This window comes from Ovis aries, chromosome 1, assembly GCF_016772045.2.
Source record: "Ovis aries strain OAR_USU_Benz2616 breed Rambouillet chromosome 1, ARS-UI_Ramb_v3.0, whole genome shotgun sequence".
In the NCBI taxonomy this organism is placed as follows: domain Eukaryota; kingdom Metazoa; phylum Chordata; class Mammalia; order Artiodactyla; family Bovidae; genus Ovis; species Ovis aries.
The window spans coordinates 21661274-21684141 of record NC_056054.1 but is presented as its reverse complement, the minus strand read 5'-3'; the positions used below and the strand labels follow the sequence as shown (position 1 = coordinate 21684141).

General features: G+C 41.4%; 1 protein-coding gene across 1 annotated transcript in view; it reads right to left on the bottom strand.

The window, feature by feature from the left end:
* The window catches only part of LOC101106121 (cytochrome P450 4X1), a 55655-nt gene extending 35679 nt beyond the window's left edge, over positions 1-19976 (bottom strand). The window contains exon 1 of the mRNA XM_004001945.6: positions 19765-19976. Within this exon, the coding sequence (XP_004001994.2) occupies positions 19765-19956 (192 nt within the window). The 5' untranslated portion in view covers positions 19957-19976. The remainder of the gene's footprint in view (positions 1-19764) is intronic.
* Between the last annotated feature and the right edge of the window lie 2892 nt (positions 19977-22868).

Genomic DNA, 22868 nt, shown 5'->3' with positions numbered 1-22868 from the left:
ACCTCTGTGTGTGTCTGGATGTGCCTAGCTATGCATTTGAGCACAATTGTGAAGGGCCTGACTTGCAAAGAAATCTTTAACAATTTTTTTAAAAAATTTATTTATTTATTTATCTAAGTTTTTGGCTGTGCTGGGTCTTTATGGCTATGTCCAAAATTCCTCTAGTTGTGGAGAGCAAGGGCTACTCTTCGTTGCAGTGTGCAGGCTTCTCACTATGGTGCCCTTGCTTCTCTTGTTGCAGAGCATGGGCTCTAGGGTGTGAGGGCTTCAGTAGTGGTGGTACACGGGCTTAATTAGCCCTCAGTATGTGGATCATTCTAGAGGAGGGACTAGGACTGAGTCCTTCCTCTGCATTGTGTCCCCTGCATTGACAGGTAGACTCTTAACCATCTTACCACCAGGGAAGTCCTGTAAAGAAATCTTAAAGCTGGCAAGTTCTTTCTTGTGTGACCAATCAGAATTTGCTGTGTGATTGTGAAAAGGTGGAAAACTTCAGCTCCCAGTTTCCTGTTACCAGCTAGTAGCTCTAACCCATGAAATGTTCCCTGGATACTTTAGGGCCCCGAAAACATTTGAGACTCCTGAAATCTAGTTCCTGAAATATTGCAGACTCTATTTTGCTAACATTCCCACAATCAAGCCAGTGATAAGAGTCCGCTGACAGTGCAAATTGTGTTTCCTAACAATGTAAATATTTAGTCATTTGCCAACAATAAACAGATAAGTATTTATAAGGGGCCTGTTATATGTGCCAGGTCATAGAGATGCAGAGAAATATAAAACAGCCAAGTTCTTTGCCCTGGTGGAAATTGCAACTTAATATGAGGATTATTGTTTTATATTTGAAATTGTCATGGACATCCTCAGCCATAAGCTTTCTGGTTGTACTTTTAGTAACTCTTGTCTGGAAAAAAAGGAAAGAAAGCTATTGTGAATTCTGTAATATATGAATTTATATTTCTTCATCCACAAATCTAAACACATTTGAATTTATGTATCATATGTATTTAGGAAAGATGCTCAGAAATATTAAATAAAAAAGAGCTTAGTTCCTTGAGATATAGTAATAGCTAACATTTACCAAGCACTATCATGAGCTAGGTGCAGCTGTCAACAGATAAAAAAAATGCACAGCCTGAAAGTTGAGAATTATGTTTTATATAATAAAACTGAGGACTTAAGCCCAGGATGCAGCCTCTCAGATAGCTCTGAGAGACTGCTCTGAAGAGGTGAAGGTGAAGTCAGGATATATAGGAGTTTTTGCAACAAAGACTAGGTTGTCAAAACTTCAAAAGATTACTGTTAATTAAATAAAGCCAGAAGGAATTTAGTGCTTTTCTATGCTTTATATTCTTACTCTTTACATCAGGAACCCTAAAAAGCAGATACAATTGCAATCCCATTTTGCAGATGAGGAATTGAGCCTTAGAGAAGTTAAGTAATCTCTGCTAGATTGTGTAAGAAACAAGTAGCTGGCCTTGGGTGGAAAATTATTAACAAACGGTTTTCCACTCAGAGCTAGCTAGTTTTGTCCTGAAAATTACTGGCAAGCTAGTCTTGCCTAACAGCTTACACCTGAAGAGTCCCTAAGCTAACAGGATGTCTGGGAAGGGATAAACAAAAATCCTTGTTGAGAACTGTGGACTTAGGATAGGAAGGGGGAAGAAAGAATACCCTACGAGACTTGGGCAATTCCAAGAAGATTGTAACTGCATCAGTTGAGTTCAGTTCAGTTCAGTTGCACAGTCTCATCTAATGAGGAACCAGGGAGGGATCTGCGAGCCAGGGAATAAGTTCTTGCTGTAACTGTCCTGGGTGTGCCTGCCCATCAGACACCTGATCTTGCAAGACTATCATTGTAAGTCTTGCTTTCACTGTGCTTCATGTCTCTGAGTCCATCCCTTGGTTTTGGGCTGGTTGAGTGTGTTCTCACAGATTGTATAGCCAGCCACTAGTAGTAAGGATTCAAACATTCATTGAACTATGGAGCCCAAGAACTACTTAGTTACACAGACTTTCCCTGAATTATATATAAAGATACACAGATACCCACCCACATAAGCACTAGGTCCTCCACACTGACTGGGATACACTGGTCTACTGAATAAATGTCAGTCTACCTAGTTGGTTCTTTATAGTCAACAGATCTTTGAGTGAATCAGTTTATTTAGCATCTAATATATGTGCACATTCAACAAAGTAGTTTTTTTAAAAATTTAAAGTATAGTCGATTTACAATGGTGTGTTAATTTCTGCTCTTTAGCCAAGTGACTCAGTTATATATGCATATACTTTCTTTTTTCTGTTCTTTTCCATTATAGTTTACCTTAGGATACTGAATATAGTTCCCTGTGCTATACAGCAGTACCCTGCTGTCTATCCATTCTGTATGTAATAGTTTGCATGCACTAAACTAAACCCAAACTCCCAGTCCATTCCTCTCTGACAGCAAACACAAGTCTGTTCTCTATGTCTGAGTCTGTTTCTGTTTCATAGATAGGTTCATTTGTGTCATATTTTAGCTTCTACATACAAGTGATTTCATATTTTATTGTCTTTCTCTTTCTGACTTCACTTAGTATTGTGACAAGGAAGAACAAAATCTGGCTCCGTATTGGATCTGTTTCTTTTACTTTAACCTTTGCTTTCCATTGCTTTTGCTACTATAATCACTGAAAGGATGATATCCATAGCTATGAGCACACATAACACCTGCCTCAGGGAACCCTGACCTTCTGCCTGAATGTTAAACTAAAGTGCCTTTGTTGAGCTCACAGGGAAACAACCTGACCCCACACACCTGTGAACAGCTGCAGGAAAGAAGAAATTTACACATCCCCTCCTGCGGCTGGCCAAACTAGGAGATACTTTGCAAGAATTGTGGCCATTTTACTTTACTTCTTCACCTCCTCCCCATCTCTGTTCTATAAAAGAGATAAGTATCCAGGCCTCTGTAAGATGGGACTCTAGAACTCTAGTCTGCCACCTTCTTGGACACACAGTTTTTCTACTATTTCTTGCCTCAGTGCCTCGCCTCCTGATTTATTGGCCTGTGGGTGGCAAGCAGACTGAGCTAGGACTCGGTAACAGTATGATAATATCTCATTCCATCCGTGTTGCTGCAAATGGCTTTATTTCATTCTTTTTCTGTGGCTTTACTCCTTGGAAGGAAAGTTATGACCAACCTAGATAGCATATTCAAAAGCAGAGACATTACTTTACCAACAAAGGTCCGTCTAGGCAAGGCTATGGTTTTTCCAGTGGTCATGTATGGATGTGAAATTTGGACTATGAAGAAAGCTGAGTGCCGAAGAATTGATGCTTTTGAACTGTGGTGTTGGAGAAGACTCTTGAGAGTCCCTTGGACTGCAAGGAGATCCAACCAGTCCATCCTAAAGGAGATCAGTCCTGGGTGTTCTTTGGAAGAACTGATGCTAAAACTGAGACTCCAATACTTTGGTCACCTCATGCGAAGAGTTGACTCATTGGAAAAGACTCTGATGCTGGGAGCAATTGGGGGCAGGAGGAAAAGGGGACGACAGAGGATGAGATGGCTGGATGGCATCACCGACTCGATGGACATGAGTTTGGGTGAACTCCGGGAGTTGGTGATAGACAGGGCGGCCTGGTGTGCTGCAATTCATGGGGTCGCAAAGAGTCAGATATGACTGAGCGACTGAACTGAACTGAACATCTTATTATATAATATACCACATATTCTTTATGCATTCATCTGTTGATGAACAGTTAGATTGTTTCCATGTCTTGGCTATTGTGAATACTGCAGCCATGAACACAGGTGTGTATTATCATTTGGGATTATACTTTTGCTCGGATATACACCCAGGAGTGGGATTGCTCGATCCTATGGTAATTCTATTTTTAGTTTTCTGGAGAACCCCCATACTGCTTTTTAAAAATTATTTTTTATTTAATTTTGGCAGTGTTGGGTCTTTGCTGCTGTGTGGGCTTCTCATTACCCTGGCTTCCCTTGCTGTGGAGGACGGGTTCTAGGCATGAGGGCTTCGGTGATTGTGGCACAGGGGCTCAGTAGTTGCAGTTCCTGGGCTCTAGAGCACAGGCTCAGTGGCTCTGGGGCATGTGAAATCTTCCCCTGCCCACCCCCACCCCCACACCCCAATACTGTTTTCCACAGTGGTTGCAGCAACTCATATTCTCACCAACAGTATAGGTGGGTTCCCTTTTCTCTATACCCTCTCCAGCAACAAAGTAGCTATTGAACACCTACTATGAGTCAAGAACTGGGTTTATAGTGGTGAGCAAAGCCTCTCCTCTCACAGATCCTATATTCTAGTGGGGAGAAGGGGAGTATGGATGAAAAATGTTTGCCCGCCATATCAGCAAACAAAGAATGTTGCAGCCATCAAGCCATCAGTCACTACTGCTGCCCCCTCCCCGCCTCCCCCTCACCAACGTGAGCCTGACTATTGGGAACTCAGGATGGGGAAGAACATGATACTAGCTGCAGATAGCTAAGGTGCACATCAAAGGAATAATTTCAATGAATCCAAACTCTTGCATTTTCCCATACACAGAAAAGCACTAAACTCCTTATGCTGAGATACTTAGTTTTCTTCATTTTATTATTATTATTATTTTGGCCACACCACACAGCTTGTGAGATCTTAGTTCTCTAACCAGGGATGGAACCCATGCCCCTTGCAGTGGAAGTGCAAAGTTCTAATCACTGGCTTGCCAGGGAATTCCCCTGATTTTCTTTAATTAATAGTAATATATATTTTTTAAATTTTTACTTTATTTTACTTTACACTACTGTATTGGTTTTGCCATATATTGACATGAATCCACCATGGGTGTACATGCGTTCCCAAACATGAACCCCCCTCCCACCTCCCTCCCCATAACATCTCTCTGGGTCATCCCCGTGCACCAGCCCTAAGCATGCTGTATCCTGCATCGGACATAGACTGGTGATTCGATTCTTACATGATAGTATACATGTTTCAATGCCATTCTCCCAAATCATCCCACCCTCTCCCTCTCCGTTTGAGTCCAAAAGTCCGCTATACACAGTCTGTGTCTTTTTTGCTGTCTTGCATACAGGGTCATCATTGCCATCTTTCTAAATTCCATATATATGTGTTAGTATACTGTATTGGTGTTTTTCTTTCTGGCTTACTTCCCTCTGTATAATCGGCTCCAGTTTCATCCATCTCATCAGAACTGATTCAAATGTATTCTTTTTAACGGCAGAGTAATACTCCATTGTGTATATGTATCACAGCTTTCTTATCCATTCATCTGCTGATGGACATCTAGGTTGCTTCCATGTCCTGGCTATTATAAACAGTGCTGCGATGAACATTGGGGTACATGTATCTCTTTCAATTCTGGGTCATAAGGCAGTTCTATTTGCAATTTTTTAAGGAATCTCCACACTGTTCTCCATAGTGGCTGTACTAGTTTGCATTCCCACCAACAGTGTAGGAGGGTTCCCTTTTCTCCACACCCTCTCCAGCATTTATTGCTTGCAGATTTTTGGATCACAGACATTCTGACTGGTGTGAAGTGGTACCTCATTGTGGTTTTGATTTGCATTTCTCTAATAATGAGTGATGTTGAACATCTTTTCACGTGTTTGTTAGCCATCCATAATTAATAGTAATTTTTTGATGTTCCAACTATGTGATCTTTATTGCAGAACTCCTTCATACCCTGGCTCCTTGCTTACCTTTTTGGAGCAGTCTCTCAGAGCTATGTGGCTTGAAGTCCTCAGAAAGTCCACCAAATTAAACACATGGAACTTATATTTCATTTAACACTTACATAGTACTTACAAAGTGCTAGACATGGTCTCAGTTCTTTTCAAATATCTAATAAGTTTATCTTCTGAAAAAGTCAATAAAATATCAGTAATTATATTATATGTAAATAACCTAATTATTTCCAGTAAAAGACAAAAGATATCAGATTATATTTTTTAAAAGCCTAACTATACTACTGACAATAAACAAACGGGACCTAGTTAAACTTAAAAGCTTCTGCACAACAAAGGAAACTATAAGTAAGGTGAAAAGGCAGCCTTCAGAATGGGAGAAAATAATAGCAAATGAAGCAGCTGACAAACAACTAATCTCAAAAATATACAAGCAACTTATGCAGCTCACTTCCAGAAAAATAAACGACCCAATCAAAAAATGGGTGAAAGAACTAAATAGACATTTCTCCAAAGAAGATATACAGATGGCTAACAAACACATGAAAAGATGCTCAACATCACTCATTATCAGAGAAATGCAAATCAAAACCACAATGAGGAACCATTTCACACCAGTCAGATAGCTGCGATCCAAAAGTCTACAAGTAATAAATGCTGGAGAGGGTGTGGAGAAAAGGGAACCCTCTTACACTGTTGGTGGGAATGCAAACTAGTACAGCCACTATGGAGAACAGTGTGGAGATTCCTTAAAAAACTGGAAATAGAACTGTCTTATCACCCAGCAATCCCACTTCTGGGCATACACACCAAGGAAACCAGAATTGAAAGAGACACCTGTACCCCAATGTTCATCGCAGCACTGTTTATAATAGCCAGGACATGGAAGCAACCTAGATGTCCATCAGCAGATGAATGGATAAGAAAGCTGTGGTACATATACACAATGGAGTATTACTCAGCCATTGAAAAGAATACATTTGAATCAGTTCTAATGAGGTGGATGAAACTGGAGCCTATTATACATAGTGAAGTAAGCCAGAAAGAAAAATACCAATACAGTATACTAATGCATATATATGGAATTTAGAAAGATAGTAACGGTAACCCTGTATGCGAGACAGCAAGAGACACAGATGTATAGAACAGTCTTTTGGACTCTGTGGGAGAGGGCGAGGGTGGGGTGATTTGGGAGAATGGCATTGAAACATGTATAATATCATATATGAAACGAATCTCCAGTCCAGGTTTGATGCACGATACTGGATGCTTGGGGCTGGTGCACTGGGATGACCCAGAGGGATGGTATGGGGAGGGAGGAGGGAGGAGGGAGGATGGTTCAGGATGGGGAACACATGTATACCTGTGGCGGATTCATGTTGATGTATGGCAAAACCAATACAATGTTGCAAAGTAACCGCCAATTAAAATAAATAAATTTGTATTAAAAAATAAAAGTTATTCTGTTGTCTGGAAAAAAAATTCAAAAAGTTAAAAACAAAGGATTAAAAAAGTACTATTTCAATACTAGCAAAAAAGTTTACATAGTTACACTAGTATCAGATACAGTAAAATTTAAGACAAGAAGTCTTACTAGATATGAAAAGGGACAATTCTTATATAAAAAGGATTAGTCTACCAGAGGATGTAATAATTCAAAATCTCAAAAGCTTGAAAATTGATTAAAACAGAAAAGGACATTAGAACTTAAATGAGAAATAAAGAAGTTCACAATAAGACTGGAAGACTTTACCACAATGCTACTCAAAGTATGATCCATAAACCAGTCCCTGATGAGATAATTATAGAAACTGAGCACAGCACTTACAGATTTTTATAGTAATTTAACATTGTTGAAATTTCTTACTTTTTTAAAAAAAATGAAAACAATTGTCTACAACAGATCAGAAAAAAAATGGCTCTTCACCACAAATACTTTGAGAAGCACTATCTTAATATATCATTCTTAAGAGCTGGTAGAACACATCTCTTGGGCCATTTTTTAGTTTTCCCAATTTCTGATTGACGGTGCTTTCTCAGTTTTGGTTTGTGGAAGGTGTAGAGGTGAAAGTTAAACTCTAATGAGAAACAAAGGAAATGGAGGTCGAGGATGAAAAGTTTAGAAAAAGTTAATCAGGTTAAATTAAAAATAAATATAGATATAGAGCAATAACTTAAAGGCTGGTTCAACCCCAAATCTCTGCTCTCTCTCCATGCAACAACCCCTCAGGTCCCACAACAGATCAGAGCTTTTATTTTCTAGAAAAACTACACCAGAGAGACTCTAAGACTTGAAGAAACCAGACACTGTGGAGGGCAGGGATGAATCAGTGGACTAAAAATAGAGGGATTCAGTGAAAGACTGCATAACAAATGATTAGATCCCCAGCTCCCTTCCTTTTTCTGCTCCCAGAATGCCGGAGTCACCTGGCAATCTAAGTCACAGAAAGGTAGGTTCATCTCTAAGAAACTGAAAAATGAACAAATAGGTGCTGACAGGCTGAGTCCTCCAACAGGTCTGCTCTCATGGAAAGTCCTTGCCGTGTACACAAGACTTCAAACATCTTTAGAGCCTCACTCTAGAAAATGAAATGGCAGCCAAAGACCATCTCTCATTTTGGAGATAGCCTCCAAGAAAGGCATAAAGCAAAACTAACAAACTGTGGTTGCCAGCCTCCAAAATGGCCTCCAATCACCCCCCCCCCCCACCTTTTTATACTGTCCCTTCCTACGTTGTACACACATTTGTCAATGTGACTGATTGCTTACAGTAGAAAGGATGGAATAAAAGTTTCAAGATTAGGTTATAAAAGACTGCAGTTTCCATCTTAGATTCTCTAATTCTCTCTCTTGCTCTCTCATATCTTACTCTGAGGGAAACAAGCGGCCATGTTGAGAGCAGGGTGACTAATCTTTCCAGCTTCCCTGACTGAATGGGTTGCCAGAGGCAAAACCTTCAGAACTAAAATCAGGGGTCAACCAGGAAACCTGGAATGAGTTGGTCACCCTACTTGTGAGCAGTCTTATGGAAAGGTCCATGGCGGAAAGAACTGATGCCTCTGGCTAATAGCCAATGAGAAACTGTGGCCTGTCAACAGCTCTGTAAGTGAGCTTAAGAGTGGATTCCCTAGCCCCAGTGGAGCCTTGAGATGACTATAGCCCTAGCCAATCCCATGCAAACTTGGAGGAGACCCTATGTCTCTCACAGAGAGATTCTCACAAACTTCACAGATTGTGTGAGATAAAACCATATGTTGTTTTTAAGTTGCTAAGGTTGAAGGTAATTTGCTAGGCTTTAATAGATAACTAATACACAACAGAAAAAAAAAACCTGAAAAAGTTAGTACTTCAAAAAAAGATATGTATAGTATTTCAAGATCAGGATTCTGTAACAAAGTGGAATGTGTTAAATTGACTATAGGAATGGCCTCAATTTGTTAAAGCCTCCCTGAATTCAACACTTTGATTGTCAGTTCTCTCGCACAGATTTGGCCATGTGTCTTGCTTTGGGAGAGTAGCAAACATGACTCAGAGACTTGAAAAGCACCTGCACATTGAGGCCTGCTCTCTTGCTATTCTTGAGTCCCTGATACCATGTGGGCAAGGCTAGGCTAACCAGCTGAAGGATAATAAACCAGATGGAAGAGAATGAAGGCACCCAAGAGGACAGTCAGCCTTTATCTGCCCCAGTAGCGGACTGCAGTTTCATCAGTGAACCAAACTAAAGTCAATTGAGACTGGCTATAAGAGCAGAACCTCATAGCCTAGTCTAGCTCAAATTGCTGACCCACAGAATCATGAACTAAATAGCTGGCTGTCATCTTAAGCCACTAAGCTTCAGCTTTAGAGTGTTTTTTAAGTTAATTAATTTATTTTTGGCTGCGATGGGTCTTCATCACTGTGTGTGGCTTTTCTCTAGTTGCAGCAAGCAGGGGCTACTCTGTTGTGGATCACAGGCTTCTCATTACTGTGGCTTCTGTGTTGCAGAGCACAGGCTCTAGGATACACCAGCTTCAGTAGTTGTGGCTCGTGGGCTCTGGAGTGCATGCTCAGTAGTTGTGGCACACGTGCTTAGTTGCCCCACAGCGTGAGTATTCTTCCCGGACCAGGGATAGAACCCATGTCCCCTGCATTGGCAGGCGGATTACCAACCTCTGGGCCACCCAGGGGAGCCTCTTAGGGAGTTCTTTTTTTTTTTAATTAATCATAAGGTAATCAATACAATAACAGATGAAGAATAAGACAGAGCTCTTGGAAATCAAAATTATGACTGTCAAAAATTTTCAACGTTTTAGTAGAAATTCTAGGAAGGTAAAATCAAGAAGAAAAGATTAAAAAAATAGATCTAGAAGGTTTATATCCAGCCAATAGGAGTTCCAGAAATAGAGAAGAGAGAAATTGAGAGAGGTGGGGGATGTGTTGAAATAATTGTAGTAGTCACTGTAAGTGTCCTGTCCCTAATTCATCATCCTTACTACCTAAATATATACCATAATTAGCACCTGCATTTATTAGCCTAAGGGTTTTTCCCCTGGGCATTTGAGCCTGCTTTGATGCTTGACTATCAAAGAAAAATTAATAACTTAGGAAGTGAAACCTCCTCCTTACCAAGTATTGGAATTATGTATTTCCAAACAAAAGTGAAAGACTTATTCAGTGAAAATTATAAGTCATGTTGAAAGAAATTTTAAAAGGCATAAAGAGCCTCCTGATGAAAGTGAAAGAGAAGGGTGAAAAAGTTGGCTTAAAACTCAACATTCAGAAAACTAAGATCATGGCATCTGGTCCCATCACTTCATGGCAAATAGATGGGGAAACAATGGAAACAGTGAGAAACCCAATTTTCTTGGGCTCCAAAATCACTGCAGATGGTGACTGCAGCCATGAATTAAAAGATGTTTGCTCCTTGGAAGAAAAGTTATGACCAACCTAGACAGCATATTCAAAAGCAGAGACATTACTTTGCCAACAAAGGTCCATCTAGTCAAACCTATGGTTTTTCCAGTAGTCATGTATGGATATGAGAGTTGGACTATAAAGAAAGCTGAGTGCTGAAGGATTGATGCTTTTGAAGTGTGGTGTTGAAGAAGACTCTTGAGAGTCCTTTGGACTGCAAGGAGATCCAATCAGTCAATCAGTCAGTCAGTCAATCAGTCCTGAATATTCATTGGAAGGACTGATGCTGAAGCTGAAACTCCAATACTTTGGACACCTGATGCAAAGAGATGACTCATTTGAGAAGACCCTGATGTTGGGGAAGAATGAAATCAGGAGGAGAAGGGGATGACAGAGGATGAGATAGTTTGATGGCATCACTGAGTTGATGGACATGAGCTTGAGTAAGCTCTGGGAGTTGGTCATGGACAGGAAAGCCTGGCATGCTGCAGTCCATGGGGTCGCAAAGAGTAGGACACGACTGAGCAACTGAATTTACCGAGGTGGAAACATATCCCATGTTCATGGATTGGAAGATTTAAGATGCAAATACTACCCAAAGGAATCTACAGATTCAATGTAATCCCTATCAAAATCCCAATGATGTTTTTGCAGAAATAGAAAAATTCTAGAAAATTCATTCTAAAACTCATGTAGGATAACAAAGGATTGTGAGTAGCCCAAACAGTCTTCAATAGGAACAAAGCTGGATGACTCATGTTTTTCGATTTCAAAATTCACTATAAAAGTATGTGAACCATCAAAATAGTATGGTTCTGGTTTAAAAACAGACACATAGACAAATAGAAAAGGATAGAAAGACCAGAAACAAACCCTTCAAAATATGGTTAAATGATTTATGACAAAGGTGCCAGGACCATTACATGGGAAAATGTGCTGGAAAAATTATATATTCACATGCAACAGAATGAAGTTGTACCCTTACCTAAAATACAAAAGATAATCCAAAATAGACCAAAGACTTCAGTTTAGTTCAGTTCAGTCACTCAGTCATGTCCTACTCTTTGCAACCCCATGAACCGCAGCATGCCAGGCCTCCCTGTCAGTCACCAACTCCTGGAGTTTACCCAAAATCATGTCCATTGAGTCAGTGATACCATCCAACCATCTCATCCTCCATCATCCCCTTCTTCTCCTGCCCTCAATCTTTCCCAGCATCAGGGTTTTTTCAAATGAGTCAGCTCTTCGCATTGGAGTTTCAGCTTCAACATCAGTCCTTCCAATGAATATTAAGGACTGATTTCCTTTAGGATGGACTGGTTGGTTCTCCTTGCTGTCCAGGAGATTCTCAAGAGTCTTCTCTTGAAAGAAGACTTAAAACTATAAAATTCTTCAAAGGAAACGTAGGACTAAAGCTTCACAACTTTGGATCTGGCAATAATAATCTTGGATATGACATCAAAGGCATAAGCAACAAAAGAAAAAATAAACAAATGGAACTTAATGAAATTAAAAAATTTTGTACATGAAGAGACAGTATCAACAGAGTAAAAAGGCAACCCAAAGACTGAGAGGCAATATTAGCAAATCATACATTTGGGATTAATAGTTAGAATATATAGAGAACCCCTACAACTCAACAATAAAAAACAACCTGATTCAAAATCAACAAAGGAGTAAATAGACATTTTTCCAAAGAGGAAATGAAGATGGCCAACAGGTACATGGAGGCTCAACATGACTAATCATCAGGGAAATGCAAGTCAAAACCATAATGAGAGATCAAGCACCACATGCCTACCAGAATAGCTATCATCAAAAAGAACAAATAACAACTGTTGGCAAGGATATGGAGAAACCTGGAGAATCCCCATGGCAAGAGGAGTCTGGTGGGGTCACAAAGTCCATGGGGTCACAAAGAGTCTGTCACGACTGAGCAACTAAGAACACCACAGCACAGTAAACAGTGTACCCTCACATACTGTTGGTGGGAACTGTATATTAGTGCAGCAATTGTGAAAAACAGTATGGAAGCCTCTCAAAAAACTAAAAATACAACTATTGTATGACTTTTCCACTCCTGGGTATATAGCCAAAAAACCCCCAAAACACGAATTCAAAATATACATGTACTCCGATGTTTGTAGTAACATCATTTACAACAGCTAGGGTATGGAAGCAACTTGTGTCCATCAACAGGAGAATGGATAAAGAAGATGTGGTGTGCATATAGATAATGAAGTACTACTCAGCCATAAAAAAGATGAAAATTTGCCATTTGCAACAATGCAAATGGACTTGGAGGGCATTAAGCAAAGTGAAATAAGTCGGTCAGAGAAAGACAACTATTGTATGATACCATTTAAATGTGGACTCTAAAGAACACAACAAACTAGTGAATAAAACAAAAAAGAAGCAGACTCACAGATATAGAGAAGAAACTAGTGTTGACCAGTGGGGAGAAAAAAGAGGGGGATGGGAAGTGTAGGGGTAGGAGGAAAAAAGGGTTATTATGGATTATATGAAATTATATGCATGAAACTTTTGAAAATTGTAAAGCACTACAGATTTTAAAATTGTAAAGCACCCCTTCATGGATCACTGCCTTGTTGTGGCGAAGGGGCTCATGTAACTCGACGAAGCTATGAGCCATGCCATGTAGGGCCACCCAAGGTGGAAGGGTCATAGCAGAAGGTTCTAACAAAACATGATTCACTGGAGGTGGAAATGACAAACCACCTCAATTTACTTGCCATTGAGAACTTCATAAATTGTATATAAAGGACAAAAAGATATAACACCAAAAGACGAGTGTTCCCAGGTCTGAAGGTGTCCAATATGCTACTGGGGAAGAGTGGAGGAGAACTACTAATAGCCTCAAAAAGAATGAAGTGGCTGGGCCGAAGTGGAAACAATGCTCAGTTGTGGATTTGTCTGGTGATGAAAGTAAAATCCGAAAGTAAAATATTGCAAAGAACAATATTGCATAGGAATCTGGAATGTTAGGTAAATTACCATGGATCAAGGTAAATTGGACATGTTCAAGCAGGAGATGGTAAGAATAAACATCGACATCTTAGGAATCAGTGAACTAAAATGGATGGGAATGGGTGAATTTAATTCAGACCATTATATCTGTTACTGCGGGCAGGAATCCCATAGAAGAAATGGAATAGATCTCAAATCAACAAAAGAGTCCAATGCAGTAGTTGGGTGCAACTTCAAAAATGACAGAATGATCTTGGTTCATTTCCAAGGCAAACCAATCAACATCACAGTAACCCAAGTTTATGCCCCTACCAACGATGCTGAAGAAGCTGATCAGTTCTATGATGACCTAGAAGACCTCCTAGAACTAACATCAAAATAAGATGTTCTATTCATCATTGGCGATTGGAATGCAAAAGTAGAAAGTCAAGAGATACCTGGAATAACAGGCAAGTTTGGCCTTGGAGAACAAAATGAAGCAAGGCAAAGGGTAACTGAATTCTGTCAAGAGAATGCATTGGTCATAGCAAATGTCCTTTTTCAATGACACAAGAGACCACTTTACACTTGAACTTCACCAAATGGCTAATATCAAAATCAAATTGATTACACTCTTTGTAGCTGAAGATGGAGAAGCTGTATACAGTCAGCAAAAACAAGACTTGGAGCTGACTGTAGCTCAGATCATCAGCTTCTCATAGCAGAATTCAGGCTTAAACTTTAAAAAGTGGGGAAAACCACTAGGACAGCCAGGTATGATTTAAATAAAATCCCCTATGAATATACAGTGGAGGTAATGAATAGATTCAAGGGATTAGAACTTGTAAACAGTGTGCTTGGAGAATTATGGATGAAGGTCCATAATTTTGTACAGGAAGCAGTGAACAAAGCCATCTCAAAGATAAAGAAAAGCAAGAAGGCAAAGTGGTTATCTTAGGAGGACTTACAAATAGCTAAAGAAAGAAGAGATGTGAAAAGCGAGGGAGAAAGGGAAAGGTATATCCAATTAAATGCAGATTTCCAAAGAACAACATGGAGGGACAAGAAGGCCTTTTTCAATGAACAGTGTATAAAACTAGGAAAAAAAAAAAACAGAACGGGAAGACTAGACATCTCTTCAGGAAAATTGGAGATATCAAGGGGACATTTTGCCCAGATGGGCACAATGAAGGACAGAGACGGTAGAGACCTTATAGACAGACACTGAAGAGATCAAGAAGAGGTGGAAAGAATACACAGAAGAGCTGTATAAAAAAGATACAGATGGACTGGGTGACTATGATGGTATAGTCAGCCACCCAGAACCAGACATTCTGGAGAGTAAAGTCAAGTGGGCCTTAGAAAGCTCTGCTGTTAATAAAGCTAGTAGATGTGATGGAATTCCAGCAGAACTATTAAAAATCCTAAAGGATGATGCCATTACGGTGTTTCATTCAATATGTCAGCAAATCTGGAAGACCTAGCTGTGGCCACAGGACTGGAAAAGGTAAATTCTCATTCCAGTTCCCAAGAAGGGCAGTACTAAGGAATGTGCTACCCATCAGACAGTTACACTCATCTCCCATGCTAGTAAAGTCATGCTTAAAATCTTGTATACCAGGCTTTAGCATTATGCAAACCAAGAACTTCCAGATGTCTGAGGTGGATTTAGAAAAGGAAGAGGAACCAGAGATCAAATTGCCAACATTTGCTGGATCATAGAGAATGCTAGGGAATTAAAAAAAAAAATCTACCTCTGTTTCATCAGCTATGCCAAAGCCTTTGACTGTGTGGATCATAATAAAGTGTGGAAAACTCTTAAAGAAATGGGAATACCAGACCATCTTACCTGTTTCCTGAGAAGCCTATATGCCGTTCAAGAAGCAACCTGTATGCAAAAGCAAACCCTGTATGAAACAATTGATTGGTTCAAGATTGAGAAAGGAATAGAGTAGGGCTGTCTGCTGTCACCCTGTTTGTTTAATCTACATGCTTAGCACATCATGAGAAATGTTGAGCTGGATACGAGCTGGAATCAAGATAGGCAAGAGAAATATCAACAACTTCAGATATGTGGATGATACCACTCTAATTGCAGAAAGCAAAGAGGAACTAAAGAACCTCTTGATGAGAGTGAAGGATGAGAGTGAAAAAGAGCCAGCTTAAAACTAAATGTTCAAAAAAACACCTAAGATCATGACAACTGGCCCCATTAACTCATGGCAAATAAAAGGGGAAAAGGTGGAAGTAGTGACAGATTTCTTCTAATTGGGCTCTAAAGTCACTGAGGATAGTGACTGCAGCCATGAAATCAGAAGATGTTTGCTTCTTGGCAAGAAAACTTTGACAAACCTAGATGGTGTGCTGAAAAGCAGAGACATTACTCTGCTGAGAAAGGTCCTTATAGTCAAGGCTTTGGTCTTCCCAGTGGTCATGTACAGTTGTGAGAGCTGGACTGTAAAGAAGACGGAGCACCAAAGAATTGAAGCCTTTGAACCATGGTGCTAGAGAAGACTCCTGAAAGTCCCTTGGACAGCAGAGAGATCAAACTAGTCAATCTTAAGGGAAATCAACCCTGAATACTCATTGGAAGGATGCTGAAGCTGAAACTCCAGTATTGTGTTCATTTGATGTGAACAGCTGATTCACTGGAAAAGTCCCTGATATTGTGACAGATTGAGGGCAGGAGAAGATGGCGTCAGAGGGTGAGATGGCTGGATGGCATCACCAATGCAATGGACATGAACTTGGGCAAACTTTGGAGATAGTGAGGTGCCGGGAGCCAGTGTGAGGAACTCCACCCTTGGCAAAGGTCATGAGGAAGGAGGCTCGGCATACGCAAAGGCAGGATCGAGCCTCAGGAAACCCCCTGTTCCCGAGCATCTACCCCCAAAACCAGAGTCTGTTTTATGCTCTCACCTATACTTCTGACTTTACGGGGGCCTCTCCCCCATCATCATTTCTCTCGGAGGAGTTAACTTGCAGCTCCAGTTAATAAAAATTCCTGGGCGTGACAAGAGTGTTTCAACTTACAAACTCCTCTGAAGGTTCTCTAGCCTGCCTGAGCGGGTTTGTCCGGCCATGTGTGATTGTTTACAGCCTCCCAACTGTGAGAGGCACGAGATGTTTTAAACTTTCTATATGCAGACTCTTTTGAAAAGTTAGAAAATTATTAGTATAGTATAGTGGGTTGATTAGGAACTATATTGGTGAAGGGTTTTTCATTTATTGTGCCAATAGTTACTGCTAATTCCCTGCCCTAGGTGTGACAAGGGTGTCTCAGGTCAAACCTCTCTGCTGGCAAACTAGCTTGTGTGACAGGATTATCCATACTCCTGCCAAACACATGATTGTTTACTACCTCTCAACCATAAATAGCACAGAGAGTTTGGAGTATTTTGAAAGTCTTAATTAGCATAGGGCTTTTCTCATTGTTGAGTCAATGATTGTCGCCAGGCCTCCATATCCTTAGGCACCTGGGAATATATTAATCAATGTATTTGGAATATAGAAAAGAAAATATAGTAGTTTTTGATGTTAGCAATACTAGACTTTTTGAGTTAATGAATTTTCTCTTTTGTTATAGAGCACTGTACTTTGTTATAAATCACTGTGTCCTTGCTATGTAAAACTGTAACTTTATCACTATCTTAAGACTAAATAGATCTTAAGGGGAATGCTAGTGAAGGGTTTTCATTTGTTGAGCCAATATTTGCTGCTAAATCTCCATATTCCTTGCCCTTATAATGACTATAACTAGCGTATAGGAAAAATAAGTATTAACCTTTAAGATTAATCACGTTAAACCTTAGACTAAGTAAATTCCTTTCTTGATTGTAATCCACTACACCCTCACCCTATAGGAATGCAATTTTATTTGGAGGGTGGCACCTGGTTTAAGAAAAAATCACCCCTGGAAAAAATAAGTTTTCTGGTTGACTGACTGTTATCAGAAAGGGCCATAAAATGTCAACAGGCCTCATGGCCAGAAGATGATGTAAAACCCATAAGACCTTTGTATAATTTTATATGAAGCACCTGATTTTGACAAGGGTCAGGTCTGCTGACCCCATGTGACTCTGTATTCATCCCTATGTATAACAAAAAGTATATAAGCAAACCTGAAAAATAAAGAAATGGGATCAGTTTCTGGAAAGACCAGTTCCCCTGTGTCGTTCTTTCCCCTTCTGGCTGAATTCCCATCTGGTACGTGGGTACTCACAAAGCCTGCTAATTTTGCCTGGGCTTCTAAGATCCGACCGGGGAGGCCTCAGTGCCTCCTCTCCTTTGGGAGAACAGAAAGACGCCTGTGGCCTACATAGGTGGTGATTGGTATTCCACGTAAACCAAGTTATTCAGCCTCTTTTTCTTCACTAATTTTCCTACTACACTATCCGTTTCTAATCTCTCCCTATATCTGTAATTAAATAAGTTTTCTCCTAGGACGCCTACTCCGTCTCCCCTTCGAATTACCCTGGATCCACCGGGGCTGGACCCCGGCAGTGAGGGACAGAGAGGCCTGGTGTGTTGCAGTCCATGGAGTTGCAAACAGTCAGACACAACTGGGTAACTGAACAACAACAATGGATTATATGAAATCATATGTATGTAACTTCTGAAAATTGTAAAGCACTATAGAATTTAAAGAATCTTTCTTTCAGTAAAATGTTTTAAGTTAAAAAAAAGAACAAAAGACTTCAATAAACATCTCTCCAAGTAAGATATATAAATGGAAATAAGCACATGAAAAGATGTTCAGTGATGCATTAGGGATCATTCGGGAAATGCAAATCAAGATTATGAGATACTACCTCACATCCATTAGGATGGCTGTCATTCAAAAAAAGAACAGAAAATAACAAGTTTTGGCAAGAATGTTGAGAAACTGGAACTCCTGTGCACTACTGGTGAAAATGTAAAATGGTATTGCCACTGTACAGTGTTTCCTCAAAAAACTAAAAATAGAATTACCATAGGATCCAGCAATTCCATTTCTGCACATTTACCCCAAAGAATTGAAAGCAAGGTCTCAAAGAGATATTTGTACACTCATGTTCACAACTGCTAAAATGTGGAAACAACCCAAGGGTCCATCAACGAATGAATGGATAAAGAAAATATGGTATATACATACAATGGGATTCTATTCAGCCTTAAAAAGAAAGGAAATTCTGACATATGCTATGAAATGGATGATGTGATATGATTGGGAATTTGTGTGCCAATGCAGGGGACAAGGGTTTGATCCCTGGTCTGGGAAGATTTCACTTGCTGCAGGGCAACTAAGACCCTGTGCCACAACTACTGAGCCCACGCGCAGCAACTACTGAAGCCCGCCCTGCCCTAGAGCTCTTAGTTTGTGACAAGAAAAGCCACCTCAATCAGAGGTCTGTGCAGGGTACAACTAGAGAGTAGCCCCTGCTCACTGCAAATAGAAAAAGCCTATGCACATCAGTGAAGACCCAGCACAGCCAAAAATAAAGAAATAATAAATAAAAATTTTTAAATTGAAAAAACATGTTATTTAGAGTAACAGACTATTTTTTAGCAATGTATGTGGAAGGCTTTTTAAAACGCGTACATAAATGCAAGAGATGAGCGAAGCAATTTAGACAGACCTGAATTACACCACAGCTTTCTTTTTCCATATTGTCTCTTTAAATATCCCCTCTCCCACTGGTGGTGATGTAGTCGCTAAGTCGTGTCCGACTCTTGCGACCCCATGGACTGTAGCCCACCAGGCTCCTCTGTCCATGGGATTTCCCAGGCAAGAGTACTGGAGTGGATTGCCATTCCCTTCTCCAGGGGATCTTCCCAACCCAGGAATCGAATTCAGGTCTCCTGCATTGCAGGCAGATTCTTTACCGACTGAGCTGTGAGGGAAGTCCACTCCCACCCCCTAAATATCCCTTCTAGTAGCGTGCATTGGAGAAGGAAATGCCAACTCGCGCCAGTGTTTTTGCCTGGAGAATCCCAGGGAAGGTGGAGCCTGCTGAGCTGCCATCTATGGGGTCGCACAGAGTCGGACACTACTGAAGCGACTTAGTAGCAGCAGCAGTAGCAGTGGCTCTAGGGTGTTCCATGGAGTAATGTAAGTGCCGGGAGCCACAGGCTAGGGATGGGAGGAAAAGAAGGAAGCAGCCGCTTCTCTGTGCGATCGGGTTTCCAGCATCCTCCTTCACCCCTGCCTCCGATGTGTCTACCTTTTGATGCCCGTAGAGCCAGTGAGTGGGGGGCGAGGGGAAGAGGCGCAGGTCTCGAAGCAGCCTCTGCCTCTGCAGGTAGAGCTTGATGGCCTGCAGCAGCCCTAAGGCCAAACAGAACGCCAGCGTCAGGTGAAAGGGCCTTGTCCAGTGCGCCTCAAGCCAGAAGGACTCCATCCAGGAGGACGCCATCGCTTTGCGCTGCCAGGATTGCCTTGCAGGAGGGGAGCTTTGTTTAGCAGGCTCTTGCGGGAGGATCCACCCACTCACTCCAGGGCAAAGCCCGCCCACTGTTTCTCTGTGCCCTCCCGCAAGATCCGGGTCCCTCTCCCCGCTTCCTCCTCTCATCGCCCAGGGTGCTAATTCTTTAGCCTTGGGAGGGGCAGTTCCCGCTTAGGGGGAGGAAGCAGGCGCGAGTTCCCGGATTTCTTGCCCTTTATCAATGGATGCAAACCTGCATTCAGGACGACTTCTCATGAAGTGTCATAGTTCATGTGTGACAGTTTTCAGTCACAGAAAATCTGAATTTTAGGTTTTGAAATAATGCCAAAGCTAACGTCGTTGGTTTTCCTCTTTGCCACAAAGCATTTATAAACTGTGCTGAAGAAAAGAACTTGTTCCCCACCGAAATGCTATCAAAACCCACAAGAGTCTGGGGGCTGGTAATGCGTGAGTAGGATTATTAACCTTACATAGGTACCCGTCCAGAGGTGTGCTAGTAGTCTTACAGCTGGTTCTCACTCTGATTACTGGTGCTTGCCCGTGCCCAGCAAGTCCTATGTCAAGTCTGCCAGCAGAGGACCTGAACACTGAGCTGGGAAGAGATGCAAAGCTGCTACCATCATGTAGTATTCCCACCACGCAGATTCAGACCGGGCTGGTTACAGGATTTGTGGATCCAGGTGCAAGATGAAAATGCGGGGCTCCTTGTTAAGACTTTATTAAAAATTTCAAGATGATGACAGCAGAGCATTAAACCAAGCACACACCCTTTTGAGTGCAGGGCTTAGATCTCAGGCCCATGAAGCCAGCCCTGGATACAAGAGACATCAGTTCAGTTCAGTCACTCAGTCGTGTCCGACTCTTTGCGACTCCATGGACTGCAGGACATCAGGCTTCCCTGTCCATCACCAGCCCCCAGAGCTTACTCAAACTCATGTCCATTGAGTCAGTGATGCCATCCAACCATCTCATCCTCTGTCATCCCCTTCTCCTCCCGCCTTCAATCATTTCCAGCATCAGGGTCTTTTCAAATGAGTCAGTTCTTTCCATCAGGTGGCCAAAGGATTGGAGTTTCAGCTTCAGCATCAGTCCTTCCAATGAATATGCAGGACTGATTTCCTTTAGGATGGACTGGTTGGATCTCCTTGCAGTCCAAGGGACTCTCAAGAGCCTTCTCCAACACCAGAGTTCAAAAGCATCAGTTCTTCAGTGCTCAGCTTTCTTTTTAGTTCAATTCTCACATCCATAGGTGACTACTGGAAAAAACAAAGCTTTGACTAGACAGATCTTTGTTGGCAAAGTAATATCTCTGCTTTACAATATGCTGTCTAGGTTGGTCATAACTTTTCCAAGGAACAAGCGTCTTTTAATTTCATGGCTGCAGTGATTTTGGAGCCCCCCCCAAAATAGTCTGTCACTGTTTCCATTGTTTCCCCATCTACTTGCCATGAAGTGATAGTACCAGCCATGAAATTAAAAGACGCTTACTCCTTGGAAGAAAAGTTATGACCACCCTAGGTAGCATATTCAAAAGCAGAGACATTACTTTGCTGACTAAGGTCCGTCTAGTCAAGGCAATGGTTTTTCCAATGGTCATGTATGGATGTGAGAGTTGTGCTGTGAAGAAGGCTGAGCGCCGAAGAATTGATGCTTTTGAACTGTGGTGTTGGAGAAGACCCTTGACAGTCCCTTGGAGATCCAACCGGTCCATTCTAAAGGAGATCAGCTTTGGGTGTTCTTTGGAAGGAATGATGCTAAAGCTGAAACTCCAGTACTTTGGCCACCTCATGCGAAGAGTTGACTCATTGGAAAAGATTCTGATGCTGGGAGCGATTGGGGGCAGGAAGAGAAGGGGACGACAGAGGCTGAGATGGCTGGATGGCATCACTGACTCGATGGACGTTAGTCTGAGTGAACTCTGGGAGTTGGTGATGGACAGGGAGGCCTGGCATGCTGCAATTCATGGGATCGTAGAGAGTCGGACACGACTGAGTGACTGAACTGAACTGAACTGACTGATAGTACCAGATGCCATGATCTTAGTTTTCTGAATGTTGAGCTTTAAGCCAACTTTTTGACTGTCCTTTTTTACTTTCAAGAGACATAATTATTAATAATCTCAAGAGCATAGATAATAGTATAGTAAAATTAAAAAACTATGCATTTTTAGTACTTATTAATCATCAGATATGGGCTTCAGTGGTGGTTCAGCGATAAAGAATCCACCTGCCAATGTAGGAGAGGCATGTTCGATCCCTGGGTTGGGAAGATGCCCTGGAGAGGGGAATAGCAATCCTCTTCAGTATTCTTGCTTGGGAAATCCCATGGATAGAAGTGCCTGGTGGGCTACAATCCATGGGGTCACAAAGAGTGAGACACAACTGGGTGACTAACACAATGACTAACAACAGCAAAACCATCAGGTGGTGAAGTCGGATTCAAGAGTCCTAATTTCTCAAGCTGGCTTCCCTGGTGGCTAAGCTGCTGTCCCTCACATCTAGCCTTCTTTCATACATTCATTTATTTATGCTAAAACAGGCAAATGTAAGGTGTTGGATTCACAGCCCAGAATAATAAACCCAGTCTCTGCTGCAACTCCTTACTCCCCTCTCCTCAGTACCGTCCACTCCTCAGGCTCCCACTCCAGGCTCTGGAGCCAGGTTTCACTTAGAAAGGTAACGGTTAGGACAGACTCCAGTGAAGACAATTTTACCTGGACCAAATGCCAGCCCCTCAAATCCATTGTGCACCACACGTGAAGTGTTTCAGTTGCCTCTTCTCAGACGTTACCAGCTCCCGCCTATGTCTGTCTCTCAACCAGAAACTGCTATTTAAGTGTATCAGAATCTTCTGGTTTACAGTCTCTCCTGGGAGATTCATGG